Source organism: Elephas maximus, chromosome 2, assembly GCF_024166365.1.
Source record: "Elephas maximus indicus isolate mEleMax1 chromosome 2, mEleMax1 primary haplotype, whole genome shotgun sequence".
NCBI classification, from domain to species: domain Eukaryota; kingdom Metazoa; phylum Chordata; class Mammalia; order Proboscidea; family Elephantidae; genus Elephas; species Elephas maximus.
In genome coordinates this window covers 59,188,197-59,215,314 of record NC_064820.1, presented here as the reverse complement: position 1 = coordinate 59,215,314, position 27,118 = coordinate 59,188,197, and the positions used below count along the sequence as shown (strand labels likewise).

At 41.2% G+C, this 27,118-nt stretch overlaps 1 protein-coding gene across 2 annotated transcripts in view; it reads left to right on the top strand.

The window, feature by feature from the left end:
* The first annotated feature begins 22,752 nt into the window (after positions 1 to 22,752).
* The window catches only part of PLPP1 (phospholipid phosphatase 1), a 129,850-nt gene continuing 125,484 nt past the window's right edge, over positions 22,753 to 27,118 (top strand). The window contains exon 1 of one of the 2 annotated variants that reach the window (XM_049863827.1): positions 22,753 to 23,198. In XM_049863827.1, coding sequence (XP_049719784.1) covers positions 23,141 to 23,198 — 58 coding nt within the window. In that variant the 5' untranslated portion in view covers positions 22,753 to 23,140. The remainder of the gene's footprint in view (positions 23,199 to 27,118) is intronic. The other variant, XM_049863836.1, reaches the window with a different exon arrangement.

Below are 27,118 nucleotides of genomic sequence, written 5' to 3'. Positions count from 1 at the left end.
ACAATCCTGCTCCTGTTTCAGGTATTAAAAAAAAAAAAAAAAAGGAAACCATACTCATTTCTTCCTTCCACAGCTCAGTGAAGTTCCAAAAAGTAGAAAGAATCCCTTAGCTTGCTTCATGGGTAGAAATGCCTGGTTGGGACATTCCTTTGGCCACTCTAGCTGAAAAACTGCATACCTCTGGGACTAAAGCATCCCTGCCCTGGCTCCTGTCTCAGAAGGCACTACAAAACTGTGAGCAAACATAGGAGAACTCTGTGCAAGTTCCCCCTCGCCCAGAGAAAACAATGCCAAACCACACCTGCCCACACTAAAGGTTGCCCTTCCAGAGAGAAAGCACAGCCTCTCAGATAGTATCATCCCTCAGTCTTTTTATTTTGACTGCTGAGTATGTAAACACCTTCCAGAAGTGCTTGGCCCTGTTTCCGTCTTACCCAAGGAAATGTAGGAAAATCTTTTATGCAGTGAAATGGAACAATTGCTACGTGAGACACTGAGATAACCTTCTCTGAGGGGCCATCCTCGCAGTGAAGACACCCTGCCTATAGAAAACAAAGAGCTGACGGGCCCTTTCCCATCTAGGACACTCAGGTTCCCGGCTGTTGGGCAGCACCAATTGGTACTTAATCTGTTGTTATATTTGGCAATGAGCAAGAGAGGAAAACAAGGGTATAAAATACTGATAATCGACATTTGAACTTCCTGGGTACACCATGTACTTGTACCCATGTACTGAATACCCAGTTGCCTTCAAGTCAATTCTGACTCATAGTGACCTTATAGGACAGAGTAGAACTGCCCCATGGGGTTTTCAAGGAGTGGCTGGTGGATTTGAACTGCTGACCTTTTGGTTTGTAGCTGTAGCTCTTAAGCACTGCGCCACCAGGACTCCAAGTACCGAATAGATTTTTTAAACGATTATGTGTGTGTGTGTGCACGCACGAATGAGACTGAAAATTGCCACACGTTTAAATCATTCATTTTCCTTTGTCCCAGAAAAACACATTTTTGTCTCTGTGGCATTTGAGCTAACTCTCCTTTCCTAATTTTGGCATTTGAAAAGGTTTTATGTCTTGAAATGACCTTATTTTTGTATTCTGCAATGCATGCCACAAAACCTTGGGGCTTGCTGATTAAAAACACAACAGCAAAGAATTGAAGCAATTTGATGATTTTCCATCACTGAAACGATTTACATTAGCAAGTGCCTTGCAAAACGATAGTGCTGTTTAGTGACTCAAATACCATAAATTTGTTTTCTGGTTTTGTGGCAAATCTCACCTGCTATCGTCTCGATTGTTGACTTGGGGATTTTGTTTTATACTCGTTTGTTATTCCAATCCCTCCCTTATTAGCAAAATGGAAAATCAGCAAGGGCTGAAGGGGCTGGGAAAACAGGGGCCCTGGCAGGAATCTTCTGTGGGTGTCACCAATTATGGATTAAATCTATGGAATTCAGATTCTGGGGCAACTGAAATCTGCCTGCAAACGTTTTCCTGGCATTTTGAAATCTGCCCGCAAGAGAGTTTGCCAGGAATGGAATCCCCGGGATGAGGTGCTGGTGCCTGCATCTTTATTTCAGATGGTCTACATTGCTGAGAAAAATTAGGCTCTGAGCTCTTCTGAGAAATAAGCTGACATCATAGAGTTGAAGGACTTATCGCTTCAAGTATCTGATGCTCCAGAAACTTGCCAAATCCACTACTTGTTTAGAACTGAACTCTAGCCTGAAGTTACATGTGTTGATAACTGCGTGCACATGGAGAAATTGTGCCCTAGAAGCAAGTATCCTCTGCTGTAAGGGACTCCAACCTCTGGAGTCTGTATGATTAATATAGTGGTAATAACCCATTTGGTGGAAGTCCTCAGAGAAAGCAATTTATATATCTACCCCCAAGAGTATTCACCTAATTGCACTTCTGGCATTCTGAAAATACAACATTCTCTGTGACTAAAGAGAGAAATTGGAGCTAGACGATGTTTAGGAGTATAAAATCCCTAGTCCAATCCTTAACAACTCCTTTCTTCTTCTCCTTCTTCTTCTTCTTCTCCTTCTTCTTCTCCACATTTGCCTATCCCTTCCCACTCCTCCTCTCCTTCTTCTTCTCAATTACAAAACTGCTGTATACACAGAATAAGAATTATTAAAGTTAAAATTATTCTTAACAGTTTTTCATGCTTGCATCAACTAGGAGGAGCCATAGTGACGATGTTAGTGTATTTCCTTTCAGTCTTTTTTCTGTGCTGGAAGTTTACGTATTATATATTATGAAAAATATTTTTTATAAACAATTCACACACAAAAATGTATAAACTAACATTTCCTATAATCTCACCTCCCAGAGATAATTATTGTGAAAAACATGATCTATTACCTATTACATAATCTTGATACATATTATCTAATATATAGCTATTATATCTACTGACTTGATTTTTTACATTCTGTTCTGTGATTTGCTTTTTCCACAGAACGATACATCACACACTTCTTTCAAAGCCCATAAAGCATATCTGCCCCATTAAAAATGACTGTAGAGTATTCCCTGGCATGGATGTAGCATCATTTACTTATCTAATCCCTATTGATGAAGATTTGTTGTTTCTAATTTTTTGCTAGAATAAACAAGGCAGTGGGGACTTTTGTACGTTTATCTTTGCATACCCATTTAGGAAGTGAAATTGTTAAATCAATAGATACATTTTAAAATATGATCATAATTGTTGTTATTGTGAGTTGCCATCAAGCCAATTCTGACTCATGGTGATCCCATATGATAATAATTACATCACATATAATTATGCCCTTCAATTCTACTAAACATTGTGTTATTTCATGATATTGCATAAACTTTGTAAATAGAATTCTATTAGCTATATAATATCCCAACTTCTATGTCATGTGAATATAATCAAAGCATTAGCGTTTATGTTAGTTTTGCAAACGGTCACATAGGACCTTAACACCTTACTGTTCTTAACTACTAATGCTGGTGGCTTTAACCACATCCTGAGGAGCACTCAATGTGGGTATAAAATGTCTCTTGCTGGGGACAAAAAATACATATATAAGTGCCTTACAAAATTCATTACATCTATCAGTGTAAGAAAGAGATACAAAAAGTCACGTTCCATAATTTTACAAAAGAAATAAGATGAATTTCAAAAATGAAAAATTTTTTTCTTGATAGCAAATCCAAACCATCTAAGCCTTATATTTCAGCGAAAAATCTCTTTGAAAAATAGTCATGTCACAGGAAGAGGAGGTTTTTAGCTCAAATAGTTCAAAAGCAGTTAATTTAAGAAACCACAATTTTTTTTCAGAAACCACAATATTTTTGGATCACAATGTGGACAGACCTGGGTTCTCATCACCTTGCTTGAGTGTACGTTGTTCCTGAGGACGTGTCTGATTGACAGCTATCACAGAGCGTGCATTGTCAACAAATATGATTTTTAGGTGCCTTCAAGTCAATTCCAAATCATAGAGGTGTTATGTACAATAGAACGAAACACTGCTCTGTCCTGCACCATCCTTACAATCATTATGTTTGAGCCCATTGTTGCAACCACTGTGTCAATCCATCTCGTTGAGGGTCTTCCTCTTTTTCACTGACCCTTACTTTACCAAGCATAATGTCCTTCTCCAGGGACTGTTCTCTCCTGATAATATGTCCAAAGTACATAAAATGAAGTCTCACCATCCTTGCTTCTAAGGAGCATTCTGGCTGTGCTTCTTCAAAGTCAGATTTGTTCGTTATTCTGGCAGTTCATGGTATATCTAGTATTCCTCCCCAACACCACAATTCAAAGACATTAACTCTTTTTTAGTAAACTTATTCAATGTCCACCTTTGGCACACATATGAGGCTATTGAAAATACAGTGGCTTGGGTCAGGCACACTTTAGTCCACAAAGTGACATCTTTGCTTGTTATCACTTTAAAGAGGTCTTTTGCAGCAGATTTGCCCAATGGAATGTGTCTTTTGATTTCTTGACTGCTGCTTCAATGAGCGTTGATTGTGGATCCAAGTAAAATGAACTATATGAAGAAGAACACGGCATCAGAATTGAAGGAAGACTCATGAACAATCTGCAATATGCAGATGACACAACTCTGCTGAAGTCGAAGAGGAGTTGAAGCACTTAATGATGAAGATCAAAGACTGCAGCCTTCAGTTTGGATTACACCTCACAACTGGACCAATAAGTAGCCTCATGATAAATGGAGAAAACATTGAAGTTGTCAAGAATTTTATTTTACTTGGATCCACAATCATCGCCCATGAAAGCAGCAATCAAGAAATCTAATGACGTATTGCATTGGGCAAATTGATGCAAAAGCTCTCTTTAAAGTGTTGGAAAGCAAAGATGTCACTTGGAGGGCTAAGGTGCACCTGACCCAAACCATGATATTTTCAATCGACTCATATGCATGCAAAAGCTGGACAATGAATAAGGAAGACTGAAGAATTGATACCTTTCAGTTATGGTGCTGGGGAAGAATATTGAATATACCACACGCTGCCAGAAGAACAAACAAATCTTTCTTGGAAAAAGCACAGCCAGAGTGCTCCTTGGAAAAGAGGATGGCAAGACTTTGCCTCACTTATTTTGAGCATGTGATCAGGAGGGACTGGTCCCTGGAGAAGAACATCATGCTTTATGAGGTAGATGGTCAGCTAAAAAGAAGAAGACCCTCAACAACATGAATTGACATAGTGGCTGCAACAATGGGCTCAAACATAGCAACCATTGTTAGGATAGCACAGGATCGGAAAGTCTTTCATTATATTGTGTGTATGGTCATTATGAGTCAGAACGAACTTGATGGCACCTAACAACAAAGTATTGTCTAGAGTCAGCTATTTTCAAAAATGGAAAAGTGGAGCCCTTTTTCAAGAGAAATATTATATAGAAACCTAATATGTAAAACATCGAAGAATAATCTGACCTGGTTCAACGTAGACTAAGGCTTAAAGCACCATCCCTTCAGCCCTACTACTGTGGCCCTTGACACACCTCCTCAGAACACACCAAAAGAAAAACCTGTTGCTAGCCAGTCGATTCCAGCCCTTCAGTGACCCTCAGACCACCAAGCCAAACAAACCAAACCCAGTGCCATCGATTCTGACTCACAGCAACCCTGTAGGACAGCGTAGAACTGCCCCATAGAGTTTCCACAGAGCACCTGGCAGATTCGAACTGCCGACACTTTGGTTAGCAGCCCTAGCACTTAACCACTACACCACCAGGGTTTCCTCCTCAGACCACAGTTTGTTCTGAATACTGATTGTCTGTAAGTAAAACTGAAACAAAGTCATAGATTAAATACTGGTAAGGAGAGGGACCAAATCTGCAAAAAAGAATTTTATTTTCTACGGATGTATGCTTTTGATGTTCAGTGCCTTTTAGAGTACGCTAAGTTATACAAGATTATAACTAAAGTCTAAAATGGCTAATCTCAACATTAACCACTATTAGATCATAGAGAAAGTTTTTATTTAATGCCAAGTTTAATTCAATTTAAGCCACAAAAATAATACTTGTTGCCTTTGAGTCAATTCTAACTCATAGTGACCCTATAGGACTGAGTAGAACTGCCCCATAGAAGCAGACTGCCATGTGTTTTTCCCACAGAGTGGCTGGTAGGTTGGAACTGCTGACCTTTAGGTTAGCAGTCAAGTGCTTAATCACTGCACCACCAGGGCTCCCACAAAAATAATATATTTATGGATATTATTAGACATTATCCAGTTAACAAGATGACATTGAAATTAGTCCATCATTTGGATTTTAGTGATAATGTAAATGTAAAATTCTATCTATTTTTATGTATTAAATATTTGTGTGTTTGTTTGGAGATTATCCTCATTCTGCCACCCACATAGGCATGGTAGGTTTAATTCTAGTAGGATGAAAGAAAACTTGGAGGATCTAGAAATCCGGAACTAGGGTATTCCTGTCTTTAGCCACTGCTTTAAAAAAAAAATGGGTCCAAAGACCACCTCCATCAGAATCACCTTGAGATATTACAAATACAGGTTTACATTTCACCTCTACCTACAAAGATTCTTTTTCAGTATGTGGGGAGAAGCCCAGGAATCTGCACATTTTCAAATGGTCTCCAGGTGATTCCAATGCGTGCCCAGGCAGGAGTTCCTGCAAGAGATAGTAGGAAATTCTGGTAGGCTAGTGTGCAGGGCTTAGCTGCTAATCAACTATAAAGCTGGTAAGCATCTAGCACCTAAGGAGACTTTTAGCAGATCATGAGGCCTGTACTGGTCCCGGGCTGTCTGTCCTCAGATCTATTCCTCAATTCCCCTATTCCTTGCCCTGCTCTGCTCAGTATAGCAGGGGCCCTGATCCCTGCAGGCTATGTTTCCCAGGCCTCTATCTGCTGACTTTCAGCTGGGTTCAGGCAAGGAGAGGTATTGGCATGAGTTTGGAGGGCCGAAGGAAGGGAGAAGAGAAGACAAGGCATTTTTCCCTCTTCCTCCCTGTCTTAGTCTCCTTCTCTACCTGTGATTGTGTTTTCTTCGTGGCTCCAGCCTCCATCAGACCTGATATGGTCTTTGCTCCCACTAGCTGATGCCAGTCCCTGGGTTCCGATCTTATCATCTCACTCTATCCCTCCGAAGTCCCTGAGTGGTGCAACCAATTTGTACTTAGCCACTAATCTAAAGGTTGGCTGTTCAAACCCAACCAGCAGTGGGCACCACAGAAGAAAGTCCTGGCGATCTGTTTCTATAAAGACTACAGCCAAGAAAACCCTATGGAGCAGTTCTACTCTGTAACATATACAGTCACCATGAGTAAGAAGGGGTGGAAGTGGTTCCCTGCTGCTGCTTATATCTGGGATGCTTTACTATGCTCTGTTGCTTCTCAGCTTCTCCATCACCCATATAACCAATCTCCTTCATTAAATTGCTTTTATTTTAACCACTTAGCATAGCTCATATTCTCCTTGTTGAATCCTGGCCAATACAGGGCCCCCAGCCACACGGCTAGATAGGGTTCAGAACCAGGCCTCCTGTCAGTCTCAGGGTAGGGGGTGCTGGCAAGAATCAGGCAGAAGGGCTGAGTGCTGGGGTGGGCCCTGGAGTGTATGCCTCGGGATTCTCCACATGTGTGATGAAGCTTGATGCTTGTCCATAGGCTGCATCCTGTGGTCTTCGGAAAGGGTCACAGGGGTACAAGGTCTTTGGAAAGACATAGTACTGGAGTATCTAGTACATACTAGGTGCTTGGAAACCCTGGTGGCGTAGTGGTTAAGTGCTACAGCTGCTAACAAAGAGGTCAGCAGTTTGAATCCATCAGGCGCTCCCTGGAAACTCTACTGGGCAGTTCTACTCTGTCTTATAGGGTCACTGTGAGTCTGAATCGGCCCAACGGCAGTGGGTTTTTAGTAGGTGCTTAATAAATATTCATAGATTTGAATATGAAACATTTCAAGGGGAACAATCTGATCAGAAATAGGGGAAAGAATTTGAAAGATTTTTTTTCACCCTGTCCTATGAGTATTTCTGGCATGGAAAGTTATTATTTTGATTTCATTTATTTTTTAGTCACCAAGAATATTTTTTTGGACTGAACTATGTCTTCTTGGAAAGCAGTCAGGGTGTTTTAACACTAGAAAACCAGGCCTACGGAGTAAGAATTTTCTTTGATCTATCTAGCAAATGAATGTCACTCAGTATCTTGCTTTTGCAACATGTTGTGTACATCATAATAAGGTAAACAATGTCAGGCGCTTGTTAGGTGAGATTTCTCAAATGGTTTGGTAGTATAATGTTAACATTCCTTGGAAAGTGAAAGCCCAGTACTACTGTGATAACAACTAAGACTCAGGAGAAAGTAAATTGTACGAAGATTAGTGGATAAATTTTCATTGTTGGTGAGGAGTGTGAGGTGGTACACTTAATATTTTTATTTATTAAAGTTTCATGAAGTCAAGATTCCATGTAATTAGTCTCACTCATTAACTAGGACTTAAGATTTTTCTAAGTGAAAAATTAAAAGGTTAAAAAATATTATCTTTGGGGTATTAGAATATGGTTATTTTCCTCTTATTCCCTTCCCTTTTTTTTTTTAAACAATAAATCATTTATCCATTGAACAACCATAATGGAGTCTTTTTTTTTTTTTTAGATAGTATTTTGTCATATTTTCAGTGGAAATTTACACAGTAAAACAGGTTCCCATTCAACAATTTTTATACATATTGTTCAGTGATATTGGTTACATTCCTTACGTTGTATCAAAATTCTCATTATTTCTGTTCAATTTGTTTTGTCCCCATTCACCCATTCACCTATTCCCATAGTCCCCCAACTTTCTAATCTGTGCTTTAGAATCTATTTGTCGACCATTTGGTCTCACATAGATGGTTTTTTAAAAGAACACAGTACCCAGGGGTGATATTCATTCCTTTATGAGTTAACCTGCTATTTCGCTAAAAGGTGACTTAAGGGGATATTTCCAGTCCAAGGCTTAAAGAATATCTCAGGGCAATAGCCTCGGAGATATCTCGTGTCTCAGTGGGTACAGTAAGTCTGAATTTTTTTAATATTTGAAGTTTTGTTGTACATTTTTCTCCCTTTCTATCAGGATTCATCTTATCGTGGTCCTGACAGGAACGTCCTGTAGCGGCAGCCAGGCACCCTCTAGTTCCTCTGGACTTAGGGTAGACGAGGCCGTGATTCATGTAGACGATTATTCATATAGACTGGTTCCTTCTAACTTCCCATTTATTTCTAAAATATGCATTTATCCTTTTTATATTGAAAATGAAAACAAAGTTAAAATACAGTTACACCAGCCAGGGGTGATGACTGGAGGAGGAGACAGGGGAGATTGCTACAGTGTGGGAAATATTCTATATCTTTATTTGGGTACAGGTTACAAGGATGTGTTAGTTTATTAAATTTCTTCAAACAACTCTTTCTTCAAACCTTTATGTGCACTTTTATGTATGTAGATTGTATTTTGGTAAAAAGTTTTAAATTGGATTAAATGCTCTAGTGAGTCATCTAGACAACATATGGTTTATATGGCTATAACAATTGCAGTTAAGTAAGCATAGAATTTGTCCCTGTATTTCCTCTTTAAAATAACTTTCTAGGCAGAATAATGCCGCCTCCCCCCACCCCCATCCCCCGGACATCCATGTCTTCATTCCCAGAACCTGTGAATATATTACATAAGAAAAGGAGAGGATCCTGGGATATCCAGGTGAGCCCAGTCTAATCACATGGGTCCTTATAACTGGAGAGCTTCTCCCCACTATGGTCAGAGAGATACAATATTGTTGGCTTTGAAGACAGAGGAAGGGGGCCATGAATCAAGGGATGTGGGTGGCCTTTAGAAGCTGGAAAAGGCAAGGAAACAGATTCTCCCAGAGAGCCTCCAGAAAGGAACACAGCCCTGATGACTGATTTTAACCCAATAATATCTAGGCTGGACTTCTAACCTACAAAACTAAGATAATATATTTGTGCTAAGCCACTAAATTTGTGATAATTTTTCACAGCAGCACCAGAACACTAATGTACCTTCTTTCTCCTGATTTTTGGTTGAAAATGGAATTTTTTTTTTTTTAATCTCATACTTTCATATTTTATAGACTGTCTCTGTCAGCAGCAGCGGGAATGACTCTAGACTGTTGAAAGCTTAGCAAGATTGAGAGTTACAAACTATATTGACTCAAACCAGATATGCAAGGTGTAAATGTCACAAAGGACTTCTCTACAGTCAAATCCCTTAACTGTCCTTGGAGGCTCTGTCCTGAAGAGGAGAGCTACTACTCCAGAGTGCAGAAGACAGGGCAGTGCCTCTACTTAAACCGGCTTGTGGTTTAACAAAAATACCTTCAGAAATAGGGAAATTATTAAAGTAAATACATAGCATGCCATGAAAAACAAAAAAAAAATGGCTTGGAGGCAGTTTTAGATTTTAATCCAATGGAAGTCATTCCCCAGGCGGAATTGAGTAATAAAACTCCTGTGTCTTAGTCATTCTCACAGTAATACTGACGTTGTGTGCCATCAAGTCGATTTTCAAGTTGTAGTGACCCCAGGTGACAGAGTAGAACTGCCCCCATAGGGTTTTCTAGGCTGTAATCTTTATGGGAGCAGATGGCCAAGTCTTTCTCTTATGGAGTCGCTGGGTGGGTTTGAACCCCCAACCTATGCCACAGGGCTCCTTCACAGTAATAGAAGGCTTTCATCATCCTAGGCATGTGAACATTTTACTACAAAACTGTTCTAGAAACCTAATAAACACATACTGTTGCTTATCTCACTAACATACATGTAACATGTTGCAAAAGCAAGATGCTGATTGATATTCATTACTAGGTAGATAAAAAGAAATTCTAAGCTCATAAGTCTGGTTTTCTAGGTTTAAAAAATGCTAATGTAATTCCAGGAAGGTATTGTTCAGTTCAAAAGAAAATATTCTGGACGCTTAAAAATAAAAGAACCTTTTAGCTCCTTTCATGCCGATTCTACCTGGCAGGAAACTAGTTATTAAAACTTTCACACCAACAAAGTCTAGCATCTTAAACAGTAAAGCTTTTGAGAGTGGCTCCCGCCTGGTTTTCTAAATAGGTGGGAAGGACATTTCTTCTTGGAAAACAGCATATGGACTCCATCTTATCTCAGCCAAATGGAGGAGAAAGCAGAAGGGAGAAACAAGGAAACCAAGGAGAGAGCTGGCCAGGCAGTATCTCAAACCATAGTGCTGGCCTCTCCTACTTTACCCACTTTTTGGAAAGACAAGGCAGAGGGAAGCAAAGAGACTAGCAAATGGTGGTTCTCCTCCCGGGGAAAGTCACTTGGGGCCCTATTTCACCTTTTTAGCCTGATGGATAAAAAATTACCAACTCTAGAAAACCTGGTTCATTGGATGATCTTGAATTTGACCCACCCATAAAAGCAAACCTCATTTTGGGGAAGGCTATGCTAACTGCACTAGGCAAGGGACACATCCCTTTATTGCTAACTGTGTGGTAAGAATCAGCATGAACCCAATTCCCACCTGGAAATGGAACCACTTCTCACCTTCCACAACTCTATCCTCTTCTCATTGCCAGTTGCTCTAAATGGCACTCCCTCTTACCCTACCCACCCGGGACCAGGTCATCTTATGTCTGGCTGCCCAGGGCCAGTCAGAGAACATAAGGTAAAATGACACAATCTTTGGATAGCCAAATAGGCAGACAGCAGCTCCGGCTGGCTCTCACTGGCCCCCTGGGGGTTCATTCATTCCCTGGAACGGCTCACAAAATTCACAGAGAAGAACTATACTTGCAATTACCCATTTCATATAACCTGAAAGGATACAAATGAAGAGGCACATCAGACAAGGTTTGGAAGTGGTCTTGACTTGAGACTTTCGTTGTCCCCAGGGATGTGCCAGCATCCCGAGAGCACATATTCTTGCCAATCCAGAAAGCCCCTTAACTTTTATGCTCAAAGTCTTTTGCTGGGAAGCAGTCATGACTGAGTCATTGAATATAGGCATAATTGATTGCATCATGCCCCCCTCCCTCCTGAGGCTAACTGATCAGGTGTGGTCTTTGGGGCTCCCACTCATTTGCATATGTTCTAAAGCATTGCCTGGCTGTTTTAGAAGACAAAGCTACCTTGGTTGCTGGCAAATTCTTGGGGATGTCTTTCAGGAGAGGATCCCTGCTGGTGCAAGGCTGCTAAACAAACGGTTGGCGGTTTGAACTGTGTCCGTGGGAGAAAGACCTGGTGGCCTGCTCCCATAAAGGTTTCAGCCTAGAAAACCCTATGGGGGCAATTTTACTCCATCACATTGGTCACTTATTTGTTAAAAATCGACTCCATGGTGCATAACAATAACAACATCTTTCTGAAACTAAAGACAAAGGCCAAACTGAATTCTTTGTCTCACAGGGGCAAATGAGACAGGATATATATGTTTATCTTAGCCAAGAGACAGGTCTTCTGAGGTTCCTAAACCCACACTCACATCAGCGTGTCCTTCCCTGCAATGGTCCAGGGTCCTCACTGACCATAATCGACCTGTGACTTCCAAACTTCTGCCTCAAGCTCTTAGTTTCTTGACATAAGGCAAGTTTTTAATCAGACTTAGCATCTGCCAGAGGAGTCCTCGTGGCACAGTGGTTAAGTGCTTGGCTGCTAACCAAAAGATCAGCAGCGGTTCGAGCCTGCCAGGCACTCAGAGAGAGAGGGGTATGGCAGTCTGCTTCCGTAAAGATTTACAGCCTTGAAAACCCAACGAGGCAATTCTCCTCTGTCCTGTAGGGTCGATACGACTCAGAATCTATTCCACAGCAACGATTTTGGCTTGACAGCCACCTTGCTTGCTTCCGTAATTCACTCTCTGCCTTGTAACGTCTGCCTCCTCTTTCTTCCATCCTAGCATGACATGGTCAAATAGGCCAGGCTTTGAATCCTGGCTCTGCCGATACTTTGCTTTGTGACCTTGAGCAAGCAAGTTGATTAACCTCTCTGAGCCATTTTCTCACTGAGAGAGTGGACATAAGACACTTAACAGGGGTTCTGGCGCAGAGCCAGGACTTGATTTATTTTTTGTTCTTCCTCTTTTAAATAAGTCACCACTTCTCCAGCCTTCAAGTGCCTCAGCTGTCTGAACTATTTATCTGTTTCCTAGGACTGCAGTAACAAAGTGCAACAAGCTGTGTGGCTTACGACCAGGGCTTCGAACTGGTTGGTTCTGGTTCGAACCCCTGCTGATAATTTGGGGTTCCACCGCAGATATACTGAATTTGAATCTACAGCTTAACAAGACCTCCAGATGATTCTTATGTATAACAGATTTTGAGACCCACTGCTCAAAATAGTGGTTCTCAAAATTGATACCTAACCAGCAGTAGTAGCATTGTCTGAGAACATGCTAAAAATGCAAATCTCAGCAGGGGTTTGAACCAGAATAGACTGATTCGAAGCCCTGTTTACAAAATAGAAATGCATTCTCTCGTAGTTCTGGAGGCTAGAAGTGTGAATTCAGGGTGTCTAGCCAGGCTTTTTCCACAGGGCAAGATACCACCTTGTCTCTTCCAGCTTCTGGTAGAGGGAGGCATTCCTTGGTTTGTGGAAGCATAACCCCAGTCACTGCCTCCATCTTCACATGGCCATTTTCCCTCGGTGTGTCTGTGTCCATATTTCCCTTTTTTTTTTATAAAGACCCCAATCACATTGGATTAGAGCTCACCCTAATGACCTCATCTTAAGTTGATTACATCTGTCACATTTACAGGTATGGGAGGTTAGGGCTTCAATATATCTTTTTGGCGGGACACACTACAACTTATAACAACTGCTAAATGACAACACATCCCTGTGACCACTGACAGCAGTTGAATCTAGTAACTGTTTCCTGAATCATTATTATAGGTAAGGCACTATTCTACATTCTTTTTGGGGACACAAAGATGAGTATAAAACAATGGAGAATAATACAGGTCTAATATATTGGAGCCTGGTGGTGCAGTGATTAAGAGCTACGACAAGCTAAGGCTGCTAACCGAAAGGTTGGCAATTCGAATCTACCAGCTGCTCCTTGGAAGCCATATAGGGCAGTTCCATTCTGTCCTATAGGGTCGCTATGAGTCAGAATCACTGGATGGCAACGGGTTTTTTGTTTGTTTGTTTAATATATCAGGGCTATAATACAAGGTAAGGTATGGCAAGCACAGTAAGAAAAAGAAAAGATTGTATGCAAGGGAGGAAGAGAATGCTGGGGGGAAACTCAATCACCTGTAAACAGAATATCTGACAAATTCTTTTTTCAACTTACTCATGGTTTTTATCCTTTAGAATAGTGTTTTCTTGCCTAAATAAAAGAATAACCCAGAGTAGTTTAAAAAAAAAAAATTACCAGATCTACTGAATCAGAATGTCCACAAAAGAGGCTGAGTAATCTCCATATATAACAAGCATTCCGGGTGAATCTTGTCGTCAGGGAGATATGGAGAGTTTCTGAGGCAGTGCTTCTCAAACGTTAATGTGCACGGGAATCTCTTGCGACCTTGTTACAATGCAGATTCTGATTCAGTAGGTCTGGAGTGGAGTCTGAGAGTCTTTCGGCACTTCTAAGAAGCCCCAGATAAGGTGAATGCGGCTAGTCCATGATACATTTTGAGGAGCTGGGTTCTAGAGCTGAGTGGAGTGTCACAGATCCCCTCTGAGAATAGCTATAGACCCATTTCACAGCAAAATGCATAAACATACAACTCAACACACAACTGCAAAGAGTTTAGAGGGTCCCCGAAGACTATTCTTAGGTCTAAGGTTAATACGACACACCACCACCTGGTTCTCAAGTGGAAATGATAAGAATCTTGGAATAATAATGGCCAACATCTATTGGGCACCTACTATGTACCTTGGCACTGTGCTAAGTATGTTCTAGACTTATTAACTTGCTTAATCCTCACAACGAACCTATGAGGAAGGTACTATTATAGCCATTCTCATTTACAAATAAGGAAAGTGATACACATAAAGTTTTAAGTAATTTGTCCAAGGGTTTTCAGTGGAGTTTCCAGGAGCCTGGATGTTTAGTTACTGTGTTGTACTGCAGTCTTAATATTTAGCAATTACTTTGAAAAAAGTGGTTACAGTCTATTAACTTTGTTAGGAGAGTGAAAACGAAGGCTGACTAGACCAAAGATTCTCAAGTTTGAATGGGCACTGGGATAACCTGGAGAATTTGTTAAACATAGTTATAAAACAATGCTTGGGTCCCAACCCAAACCTTCTGAATCAGAATCTCTGGGTCTGGAGCAGGGCTTTTTTTTTTTTTTTTTTTGCTGACCAACAGCCCAGATGATTCTGATGTGTAGAGTTTGAGTGTCATTGCCATAGACTTTACAAAGGCAGAGTTTTTAAAACACCAAAGGAAAGTGAAATGAAATTTGTCGAGAGAGAAACTCTGAAAGGGAAGGTGGTTCTCGGGGTTAGAATGTTTGTAGGAATGCACCTGTGGCCTTGATGAGGAGGAAAAGCTGGCAGGATCCTTACTTAAGATTCCATTACAGAGTCATCAGGATCGGGATGGACTCATTTTTAATAATAATGCATAGAATCGAGGATACAAAAATGTGCTTAGAAAGGGATGCCTTGGGCCTGTAAGAGTAGTATCAGGAGAACTAACCAGACTCTCCACTCTCACCCCCAAACAAGCTTGAGTTTGGAGGAAAAAATTTAGAACAACGATATGAAAAGGGTGAGGGCACAGCTTGACTTTCTTCTGAACTCTTGTTTTACTTCTTCTCATTCATTCATTTGTTTACTCAACTTTTTTTTCTTTTTTCAATTACATGTGCTTTCAGTGTGCCAAGTACAATGCTGGGAGCTAGAAATATAATGCTGAAGAAAGTTTATTCCCTTCCCTTTAGGAGATTCATAAACTAACCATTTCAATGCAAGGATGAGTGCTAGGAGAGGGGCAACTACAATGCAAGAGGAACACGTACCATGAGTTGTGAACAGAAAAGGAATCAGAAGATGAAAGATAAATTTTATTATGATTTTCCAAGTAGGTGAAGATGGGGGATTATGATTATAGATCAGTAACTGGATGACAATTCCACCCAAGATTTTTTTTAAAAAAGAAAAATATATGTGGTATTTTAAAGACTGTATATATTTTATAGGTATAGAATTTATACATTTCTGGTGAAATATTTTTTAACAGATTAATAATGAAATAATTTATGAGCACCCTAGAGAAAGGAAGTGGTTATTACCAGGACCAGGCATGAATTTATTAAGAACAAATCAGGTCAAACAAGCCCCATTTCGTTGGTAGATTGGGAAACATGGTAGATTTTGGGTTGTGTGGGTGGTAAGGAAGCAGAAATGATGGGCATGGATTCACAGAGAGTTTGTTTTTGAAAAAATGTGTATTGTATATCTGTATTTGTTAGAATTTGCTGGGCAATTTCACTTACACTTTCACATTCGATCATCATGATAAGTTTGTTAAGAAAATATTGTCTTCTTGGAAACCCGGATGACTTGACATGGGGAACCTGGGGTGTAAAGGGAAAAGAGGAAAGTGCTGACACATTGCAGGGATTGCAATCAATGTCACAAAACAATCTGTGTATAAATTTTTGAATGAGAAACTAATTTACGCTGTAAACTTTCACCTAAAACACAGTAAGAAAAAGAAAATACTGTCTTCCTAAAAACAACAACATAAAATTCAGGCCCTCCAACTTTGACATATATGGGGTCATCATGAGTCAGAATCAACTGTATACCACCTGAGTTTTTGGTTTTAAGCCTGACGCTGGAGGAGAGTATCTTGGTGGAATGAGAATATGTTGGTGGAAAAGGGTTGCCTAACCACATACCTCCAACTCTTATCCTAGAGATTCACCTCCTTTTTATGATGTTTTCTGGTATTTCACTATTTCGACTACCACTATACTGATGTTTCTCACATTTGTAGAAGAGATCAAGTGTTAACATTTGAGCTGAGAGGCACATGGGTGCCGCAAACGGTTTGTGCTTGACTACTAACCTAAAGTTTGGTGGTTCAAACCCATACAGTGGTGCTTTGGAGAAAAAAAGATTACAGTCAAGAAAGCCCTATGGGACAGTTTCACTCTATAACACCTGGACTCTATAACACCTGGACTCTCCATGTGTCAGAATTGACTTGAAGACAATGGGTTTTTAGCAAAGTTGTAAAAGAGCTGGACGCCTCAGGAGCTCACCCACACACAGGATTTTACCAAAGATACAAGATAATAAAATGGAAATAAACATAGATAAGGACATGAATCTAGATAATTTGGTTTGTAAGGTAAGGTTTACAGCTCTTTAGTTTACAGGTCAGTACAGCGATTATGGCTCTTTCTTAATACTAGGTTGTTGTTGTTAGGTGTCATAGAACTGATTCTGACACATTGCAACCCCCTGTGACAGTAGAACTGGCCCATAGGCTTCTCTTGGTTGTAACCTTTACAGGAGCAGCCTGCCAGGTCTTTCTCTCACGGGGCTGCTGGGTGGATTCAAATCGCCAACCTATCAGTTAGCAGTACAGCGCTTAATCATTGTGCTACCAGGGCTCCTTCGCTGCTAGATTTCTTGTTTTAAATCACTGATTTTAGCACAGCCATTACCCATTTTCAGTGATTTTTCTTTACCTCAGTTGTTATTATTTGCCTTTGAGTTGGTTCCAACTTACGGTGACTTTATGTACTGTGCCATCTTCATGATTGCTACGTTTGAGTCCATCACTGTGGCTGTTCTGTCAAACCATTTCATTGAGGGGTTCTCACATTTTTTGCCTCTGAACAGACCTTTCAGCTATGAACTGCTGTAATCCATTTTCTAGAGCCTTATCTTCCAATAATCCCTAATGTGAGTTTCTTGTTTCACAGCCTTGCTTCCACAAAGACTTTAGAAAGTGCCATTTATTTTACCTTCTTTATGCTGAAACCATTTCTAAATCTTCAAAGTTCATTCTCCCTTAGCACTCTTTTCTATCTACTCAGATTGTTTTATTCAGGGCTTTGTGGTTGAAAGGTCTAGATATTCAATTAAGTTAGCCCAAGTAAAAGCTTTCTTAGAATAATATAATGTGATTTTTCAGAAATTTTTTTTTAGGAATCAAAATACTCTTGAGCTTTGTATCAGTTGTGAATATTTTAGGCATAAACAATTTTTCTTTTCTTTCACATTGGAAGAAATCTGGAGGTAGCTTATTGCTGGTTGATTTAGTAGCTCAGCATTGTAAAGATCAGTGACACTGTTCTTCTTGGCTTCTCCCTGATGATTACAAGATGGCTGCTGTAGCTCTAGATACTACGTTCATGTTCAAGAAAGGAAGAAAGGGAAGAGAAACTAGTCTTTTCCTTTGGTAAGGAAAACTAAAACTTTTTCAGAAACCTGCCAGTAGACTTCTGCTTATACGGCAGCACCATAAAAGAAGTGAAATAGCAAGTTATTTATTGTGGGAAAAAAAATTATAAGACAAAGGATTACTATCCAGAATATACAAAGAACTCCTATGAATTAATAAGAATAAGATAACCAACCCAGTGGAGCCCTGATGGTGCAGTGGTTAACAGCTGCTGCGAGCTACGGCTGCTAACCAAAAGGTTGGCAGTTTGAATCCACCAGCCACTCATTGGAAACTCTATGGGAGCAGTTCTACTCTGTCCTGTGGGGTTGCTATGAGTCAGAATTGACTCAATGGCAATGGGGCTCAGCAACCAACCCAACAGAAAAATAGCCAAAAGACATGAACAAGCAATTGGCAGAAAACATTTTTTGTAAATAAATTTAGGAAAAGATGCCCAACCACGTAGTAATCAGGGAAATGCAAATTAAAACACTGAGAAACACATCATACTCACTAAATCAGCAAAATCTAAGAAATCTGAAAATATCAAGTGTTGATGAGAGGGTGGAGCTCTTATCCATCTGGTTTTTGTTTTTAGTTGCTATCAAGTTGATTCCAATTAGGGCAATCCCCTGTATTATAGAGCACAACTGCTTCATAGGGTTTTCTTGGCTGTAATCCTAATGGAAACAGGTCGCCAGGCCTTTTCTTCCATGGTACCACTGGGTGGGTTTGAACAGCTAACCTTTACATTGGCAGTTGAGCACAAACCACTTGCACCACTGTTATGGATGGAATTGTGTCCCCCCAAAATATGTGTTGTAAATCCTAACCTCTGTGTTTGTGGTTATAATCCCATTTGGGAATGGATTGCCCTTGTTATGTTAATGAGGCAGGATTAGGGTGCGTGTTGAGTCAATCTCCTACAAAATATAAAAGGAGATTAAGCAAGCAGAGATGGGGGAACACAGATGCCAAGCCACATGGAAATCTCCAATGAACCAGGAAACAGAAGCTGAGAGACAAGAACCTTCCCCCAGAGCAGAGAGAGACAGACAGCCAGACAGGTAGAGACAGAGAGAGAGAGGGAGAGAGAGAGAGAGCCTTCTCCTAGAGCTGGCACCCTGAATTGGGACTTCTAGCCTCTGAAACTGTGAGAAGATAAATTTGTTTGTTAATGCCATCCACTTGTGGTATTTCTCTTATAGAAGCACTAGATAACTAAGACAACCACCTAGGGACTCTTTCACTGCTGGAGGAAGGGTGAAATGGTAGAACCATTTAGGGATACAACCTGAGATTATTTAATAAAATTTAATGTGGGCATACCCCGTGATGCAACAATTCCACAGCTAGTAATTCTACATGAGAAACATGTACAAGAATTTCACAACAGTGTTACTTATAATAGCAAAAATGGGAATAACCCCAACAACCATTGTCAGAAGAGTGAATAAACTGTGATATGCTCATATGATAGAACTATAGCTATTGCAAAAACATGACTGAATGTAAGAAATATAATTTTGACTGAAAAAAAATCAAGGGCAGAAGACTACATATATATCATTTTTTGAAAAGCTAAAAAAACATGCAAAGCTAAACACTATTTCTTTTAGAGGCATACACATATGTGGTTAGACCATAGAGGGAAAAAAACAAGGGAAAGATAAACACAAAATTCAGGGTAGCCGTTACCTCTGAGGTAGGGAATAAAAGAGGGACTAGAACACACAGATAGATTCGATGATAATGTAATAACCTACGTCTTAAGTTGAAGAGTGGATTCATAGTTGCTCATTTCATTATTATGCTTCCTAACTTACTTACATGTCATATATATAAAATTACATAATTTAAAAAGTCAACAAAGTAGGAAAAAAATAGCTTTGACAGTAAGTATTAAAAAAGGCATATAATATCTCATATGGTGAAATTTTCTTTTGAAGGCACATGTACTAGGGAACCAGACATTTGCATTTTTAATTGTCTTAGTTTTACAATGCTATTAGAGTACACGTAGTCTCCAATTTACAACATATTCAAGCTGTAGTTGTGATGAATTGCACTTGAAACTGTAATTTTTTCGTTTACATCTTATCGTAATGTATACTATATACAGTATTGCAGTGCATAATTTGCTGTTATTCTCAGGTGTTCTCTTGCAGATGTTCAATGTTGTGATTTATAAAGATGCTGATAATAAAGGGTAATAATAATGAAAACTAAAAAAAAGTTAGGTATTTGACTTACATCAGAACCAGCTTATGATGGAGCCATGGGAACAGAACCCTGTCATAAGTCAGGGACTACCTGTAGAGTAAAAACTGTATTTGCTTCAATCCAGATGGGAAAAGGACATTGTTGTTAGTTGCCCTCAAGTTGATTCTGACCCATGGTGATGCCATGAGTTACAGAATAGAACTGTTCCATAGGTTTTTTTTTTTTTGGCTGTAATCTTAATGGAAGATTTCCAGGTCTCTTCTTCCCGTGGTACTGCTGGGTAGGTTCAAATCACCAACTTTTAGGTTAGCAGCACAGCACAAACCATTTGTGCCACCTAACGACCTATGCACATACAAATTCAAATACTCTAAGGGAATGGATTCTTATTACTTTGCAGACACCTTATGAAATAAATAAGTAGTTCAGACAAGAAGCACTGTTAGAGCAGAGAGAGGGAAATTTATCAAAAATACGTCAAACACATGACAAAATCAAAGCTTGAAAAGCACTCCTGAAGGTAAATATACTTCATTATAAAAAAAAAAAAAAATTGCCGAAGAATCGATTCAGACTCATAGTGACCCTACAGGACAGAGTAGAGCTGGCCCATAGGGTTTCCAGGGCTGTAAGCCTTCATGGGAACACACTGCTACCTCTTTCTTTGCCGTTAGCAGCTGAGAGCTTAACCACTGCGCCACTAACTCCTCTGGCAGATGTCAAGCCTGGTCAAAAAATATGCCCTGTATCAAGAAACCAAGGGCTCGAGGCAGAGATTTGGAAGCCTTTCGGTCAAGTTACAGGTGCTCTGGTGATGCAGTGGCTACGTGCTTGGCAAAAAAAAAAAAAAAAAACCCAAAACAAAAACCTGTTAATACGTCAATTGTTTTCTTCCCTTCTCACCTAAGAAAATGTCTGTTGATGTGGGAGAGGAAAGAACAATGTAAGCAAGAGAGGGGTAGCAAAGAGCAATGTAAGCAACCCCTCTCTATGGAGTCTTTCCGGATCTTCCAGGTGAAAGTCCATTCATTGCTTTGTGTGCCCTCCGTATATCAGTCAACACACTTCTAACACCAACCACCAAATCAAACCCACAGTCGTCCATTCCGACTCACAGCGATTCTATAGGACAGGGAAGAACACAGAGTTTTCAAGGAGCACCTGGTGGATTCGAACTGCTGACCTTTTGGTCAGCAGCCGTAGCTCTTAACCACTACATCACCAGGGTTTCCAGTTCTATCACAGTATTCCTTTATTTACATGCCGTTTTTCCTAACTGGTTGGCGGGCTCCTAGAGAGAAGAGTCCTCGTGTTCATCTCAGTCTCTCAAAAGCTGTGCACTGGGTCTGGTATTCATAAAAAAACCACCAAATTCATCGCTCTCCAGTCGATTCCCGCTCGTAGCGACTCTATAGGACAGAGTAGAACTGTCCCCCATAGGGTTTCCACGGAGCGCCTGGTGGATTTGAACTGCCGACTTTTTAGTTAGCAGCCAAAACACTTAACCACTGTACCACTTGGTATATATAGGGTGTCCATTAATCAGCAAGGTTTTCTGAATACCGATTTTTTAAAAAAGCATTTAAAAAATGTTTATTTCAAAAGCTTATCAAATAAGACCTGTATCCAGGCTGTGCCCAGCATACATTACGTGCTCAATAAATGTGTTTCGTATGAATACTTAATACTGAGGTATCACAGTGTAATTAATGTAAGTATTGTCGATTTATTGTGTCCTTGCAAAGTGAGGCCGTTATAGCTCAGGAAGTAAGGAAAGCCACAGAATAAACAATGCCTCATTTTTCTCACCAGTAAATTGCTTAAAACTTAAAAAAAGTTATTTAACAATTTAAAATGAAACATTAAGTATAAAAGTATTAAAATAACTTTCAAGATATTAAATTTTAAAATTCATATTCCTTTTATGACAAACATGCTTCTTCCAAAACATTTTTTTGTAGGTGGTCATTCGGGGCTGTATCTTCAGACTCCCTGAGAGTAATGTTATCTCTCCTTTGGTTTTAGGGGTGCTTCACGGGAAAAGTTTGCACCTTATATTTTTTTTACAATGAGGTTAAGGCATGAATACGGAGGAAAAATATGAATAGTTAACATCTGCAGATGACTTTACCCGCTGTAATGTATTTTCATAGTATCTTTTCCGGGCTTCACCACTTCCCCTTGACAAACACAGCGCAGGGATTATCAACATCCTCATTTTACTGATTAGAAAATTGAGAAAAGATTGAATCTTCTTTAGGGCACTCCCAGGGATCGGGCATAGGGGCTGGAAGTGCCCTTTATTACAAGATCTTTATTACACGATCTCCATGGGAGCGGAGCGGGGGATGGGGTGGCCGGCAGCCTGGGCAGTGGTATCCTGCGTCTGGGGGCCTAGGTCTCCCCCGAGGTTCGGCGCTTCGGGCTAACGACATCCTGCCAGGAGATCACCAGAAGTAGGCGGGGCCGGAGCAACGCCCCCTCCTAGACACCGCACCGGAGGCGCCTTCAAGCCCCGCCCAACCGCCCGGCCTCCAACTGCAGGGGCGGGTTCTGCAGGTCGGATGGGGCGGGGTCGGCGGTGCTGATTGGCCCCACCCCGCCGCCCCCTCGCCGGCCGCCCCGCCCCTGCCGCACTCCTTCAGTCCGCAAGGCCGCGCGCGCTGGCGGGTCCCGCGCTGCCGGCGGGAGGGGCCGGACCCGCATCCTTAAAGCACGAGCCCGGACCCGCCTGTTGGAGACGGCGCCAGGATCCGGACAGCGGACTGCCCAGAGAGGCGACACCGACCGAGGAGGGCCTGTGGCGACGGAGCGGCCGCGACTGGCGCGCGAGCGTCTCGGCCCCGACCGAGTGGTTGCGGGAGTTGCGAGGGGAGGGGTCCCGGGCGCCATTGCTGGCGGTCGGAGCGCCGCCCGGTCCCATTGCGCCCGCCGACCGCTCTCCCCTGGCTGGGAGGAGCTGTAGCTCGGGGCCTCGCCAACCCCTGCCCCGGGCTCGTGAATCGGGTGCCTCAGCCGCCGGCCCGCCTCGGCAGAGACCATGTTTGACAAGACGCGGCTGCCGTACGTGGCCCTCGATGTGCTCTGCGTGTTGCTGGGTACGTACGCGCCGCCTGCCCGCTGCCTGGGCGCCGCCGCCTGGCCCGAGGGGCGTGTGCGCGCGAGCTGGATGGGTGCGCATCCTGCGGGAGTGTCTCTGGGTGGGGACGCGCGGGGAGCCGCGGACCGGCGTGGGAGGTGTGCTTGACGCGCGCGTCTGTGCAGGGCTAGACGCGGGTGGCGGCTTCCCCGCTTTGCAGACTGCTGCTCGGCTCCCGCGTGGCCGCCGCTGCCTGTCTGTCGCCTGCCGATGCGCTGAGCCCAGCCCTGCTTGGTCGCTGCTCCCGTCTCAGTGCTTAGCCCTTCGCTCCTGTCCTGTGTTTCCCGTTTCACTCCTAGCAGGGTAGGTTGGGCTGCTCTCCTCTCTAAAGAAGCCTGGTCACTGGCTCATCAGGTTCAGTAGCAAAACTGCAGGCTTGATGCACAGGAGGCTCTCAGTAACAGGCGCCAGTGCGTGACTTATCTTGTGGGAAGCAGTTTAATTTTTCGCCCATAAAAGGCTAGAACGCTCCTAATTAGAAGGTGTTACCAGGTTATAAATTGTCAGGTTGCAAGTGGGGGTGAGGATGCCGAGTTTCTGCCTATAGAGAAGCTTGATTTTTTTCTTTTTTGTGGGGGGAAGGATGCCCTAGACCTGCTATCTCCTCTGCACAGACCTTGCCATGGTGTAGCTTTCCATCTCCTGAGACAGCCCTCAAGGAGCACTAGATATTCTTTGGCTGCAGCACATTTGGCTTTGCCTTCCCAAAAGAAGAGTTCAGTTCCGGGGTTCTGGTTAGCAGTTACTCATTTCTTTTGACGAGAAAGAGTTGAAATCATCTGGGTAAGGGAAAGGTGTTGGAAGGGGTAGATTTCACCTTTTTATGTCTTCTGTAAGGCAGTTATGTTGTGAATTATTTATGTAGTATGAGAAAAACAAAAGCAAGATCTGCTCCAGGTTTGTGTAGTCGTGCTTACGTTTAGGAGTCCCTGAGTGGTGCGAACGGTTAAGCGCAGGATTACTAACGAAAGGTTGGCGGTTCAAATCCACCCAGAGGTTCCTTGGAAGACAGGCCTGGTGGTCTGCTTCTGAAAAAGGTCAAAGCCTTGAAAACCCTATGGAGCAGTTCTGCTCTGCACACATGTCATGAGTTAAAATCAAGTAGACGATGACTAATGAGAACAACGCTCATGTTTAAGTAATTGAAATGGTAGTACAGGCAGTTTCTCAAGGTTGGAGATCTGTGGCTTTAGCATCCTAGATTCAGATCTACATAATCGCTTCTTAGTGACAGGAAATTCCCTGGGTTTTAATCAGTAGTTCCTCAATGTTCCAAGGAGGCCTGGAGGCGTTAAGTGCTTTTGGTTAGCAGTTCAAACGCATCAGCCACTCTACGGGAGAAAGATGTGGCAGTTGGCCTCCATAAAGATTTCCAGCCTTGAAAACTCTTTATGGGGTAGTTCTACTCTGTCCTTTAAGGTTGCTATGAGTCGGAATCACTGGACGGTAATGGGTCCTGAATATTCCATTCTCCTGCCTCCAACCTGACCATTTAGATGCTTGGAGTCTTGGTGAGTTCTAATAAATTGTTAACCTTTTTTTTTTTTTTAGAGGAAAAATTCGTCTTTGTTATCTGTGAAATGCCTTTATTGTCTACCTAGAGACTTACTGTGTAACTGCACAGTGAATTTTAGGAATTCAGTTTAGGAAAGGGGAACACTTTCAGAGGGCTCATTTGTGTAGAAACACAAACAATCTTTTGGATGTCAGGATGTATTAATAATTATATTAAAATGTATCCAATTTATTTGTGATGAAAATTTACTGGAGGGAATGATGTTAAGTTTTAAAGCGTATTTTAACTTGTACTCCGTGTCATTGGAGCCTTGTTAAACTTCGTTTATATTTTTGTGAAGGGAAGTAATTTTGGTAATTCTAATATGTTGTATATTATCCTGTCATTGCCACATATTGCATACTACCAGAATTATATATCAACTTCCCTCTTTTCAGAATTATATATCAACTTCCCTCTTTTCTACCCCGTGGGAGTTATTAATTTATAAAACAAACATCATGTTCTTTTTGTGGGCCAAGTACTATAATACGAGGGATGAAACGTAATACAGCTTTGAGGCAGCTGAAGCTAATGTTGTTAAACATAAAGCCATATGTTAGATCTGTGAGGTTTTTTTTTTTTCCTTCTTTCAATTCATGAGTAATGGAGGAATCTATATGCAGTACTATTTTTATAAATTATAGGTTCTTGTAGCCTTTTATTTTCAACATGGTGCAAACTTTCTAATGCTTTGTAAGTAAGGCAAGAACATCACATAATTGTCCTATAGAAGAGTAACTTTAGTCCTACATTGACCTGACAGTTGCAGAATAATATGATGGCTTTCAAAAAGATAAAGTTATGCTCAAGATTTTAAATGTCCTGTATGGTTTTGAAAAAAGCCTGCTTTGGACACTTTTGCTTTAAATATGTTTTAGAGAAATGATGCTTGATTCATTTGAAACATTTGAAAAAGTTTGTTTTCATATTACCGGAGTTTCTTTTAAAAATAATTCACTGTATTGTCAAGGATAAGCCTAGTATTCCCTTTTCCATACATAGAAAGTGAAGTGTACTGACTTATTTTAATTAGGTATATAAGATGGCATTAGATTTAATTACAGTCAGCTCTCCATTACAAACAGCACAGTGAAGGAGAACAGTGGTGCAGGTGATACAGAAGTTTTTCATGTTGGGTTTTGGAAGATATATGTTTTTATAACAAAGTTACTTTTCTATTGGGGCCTTTCTAAGGGTCATATTAAACTTGGTTTTTATTTTCCATACTGACAGCAGGAGACTGGCAGCCTAAAATCATGGTAGCTCAAAGAGAGGTTATCAACTAGGTATTAAGTTTTTTCTTTTACTGTGGAGAATCTACAGGTAAGAGTTGACTCTACTACAAAAAGATGATTAAGCACTTTATAAGTACAGGGTTATGTGAAAGTGATTCATAATTATAATGTGAATATGCTCCAGGTTCTGTTAATGAGCACCCCAGCGTCACACAGTGTATCTATTTTAATATGACTATGTTACATGATTGTGCTACACAGCTACTTTATAATTTTACAGAGGGTAATGTTTGAAGGTTGATGTGATCATTAAACATTCTGTGTGTGTGTGTGTATTTCTATCCCTCAGTCATCTTTGTCATCACCGTGAAGCAGGAATTTCTCTATGATATACTCAAATTGTTAGTTCCTTCAGTGGAGTTGATAAATTCTTGAAAGAAGAATAATTCCCCCCCCGCACAATTTTCAGTGCATTTATTATATGAACATATATATATTTTTTAAATTTTATTGTGCTTTAGGTGAAAGTTTACAGTGCAAATTAGTTTCTCATTCAAAAATTCATACACAAATTGTTTTGTGGCATTGGTCGCAATCCCTGCGGTGTGTCAGTACTCTCTCCCTTTCTCTTTGCACCCTGGGTTCTCCATCCCCATTTGTCCAGTTTTCCTGCCCTTTCCTGCCTTCTTGTCTTTGATTCTGGGCAGAGATTGCCTGTTTGGTCTCATGTACTTGATTGAACTAAGAAGCACCTTCCTTACACGTGCTGTTGTTTGTTTTATAGGCCTGTCTGATCTTTGGCTGAAAGGCGGACTTTGGGAGTGGCTTCAGTTCTAAGTTAGCAGGGTGTCCAGAGGCCATAGTCTCAGGGGTTCTTCTAGTCTCTGTCAGACCAGTAAGTCTGGTCTTTTTTCTGTGAATTTGGACTTTGTTCTACGTTCTTCTCCAGTTCTGTCCCGGACACTCTATAGTGATCCCTGTCGGAGTGGTTGGTGGTGGTTACTGGGCACCATCTAGTTCTTCTGGGCTCAGGTTGGTAGAGGTTGTGGTTCATGTGACCCGTTAGTCTTTTGGCCTAATATTTAC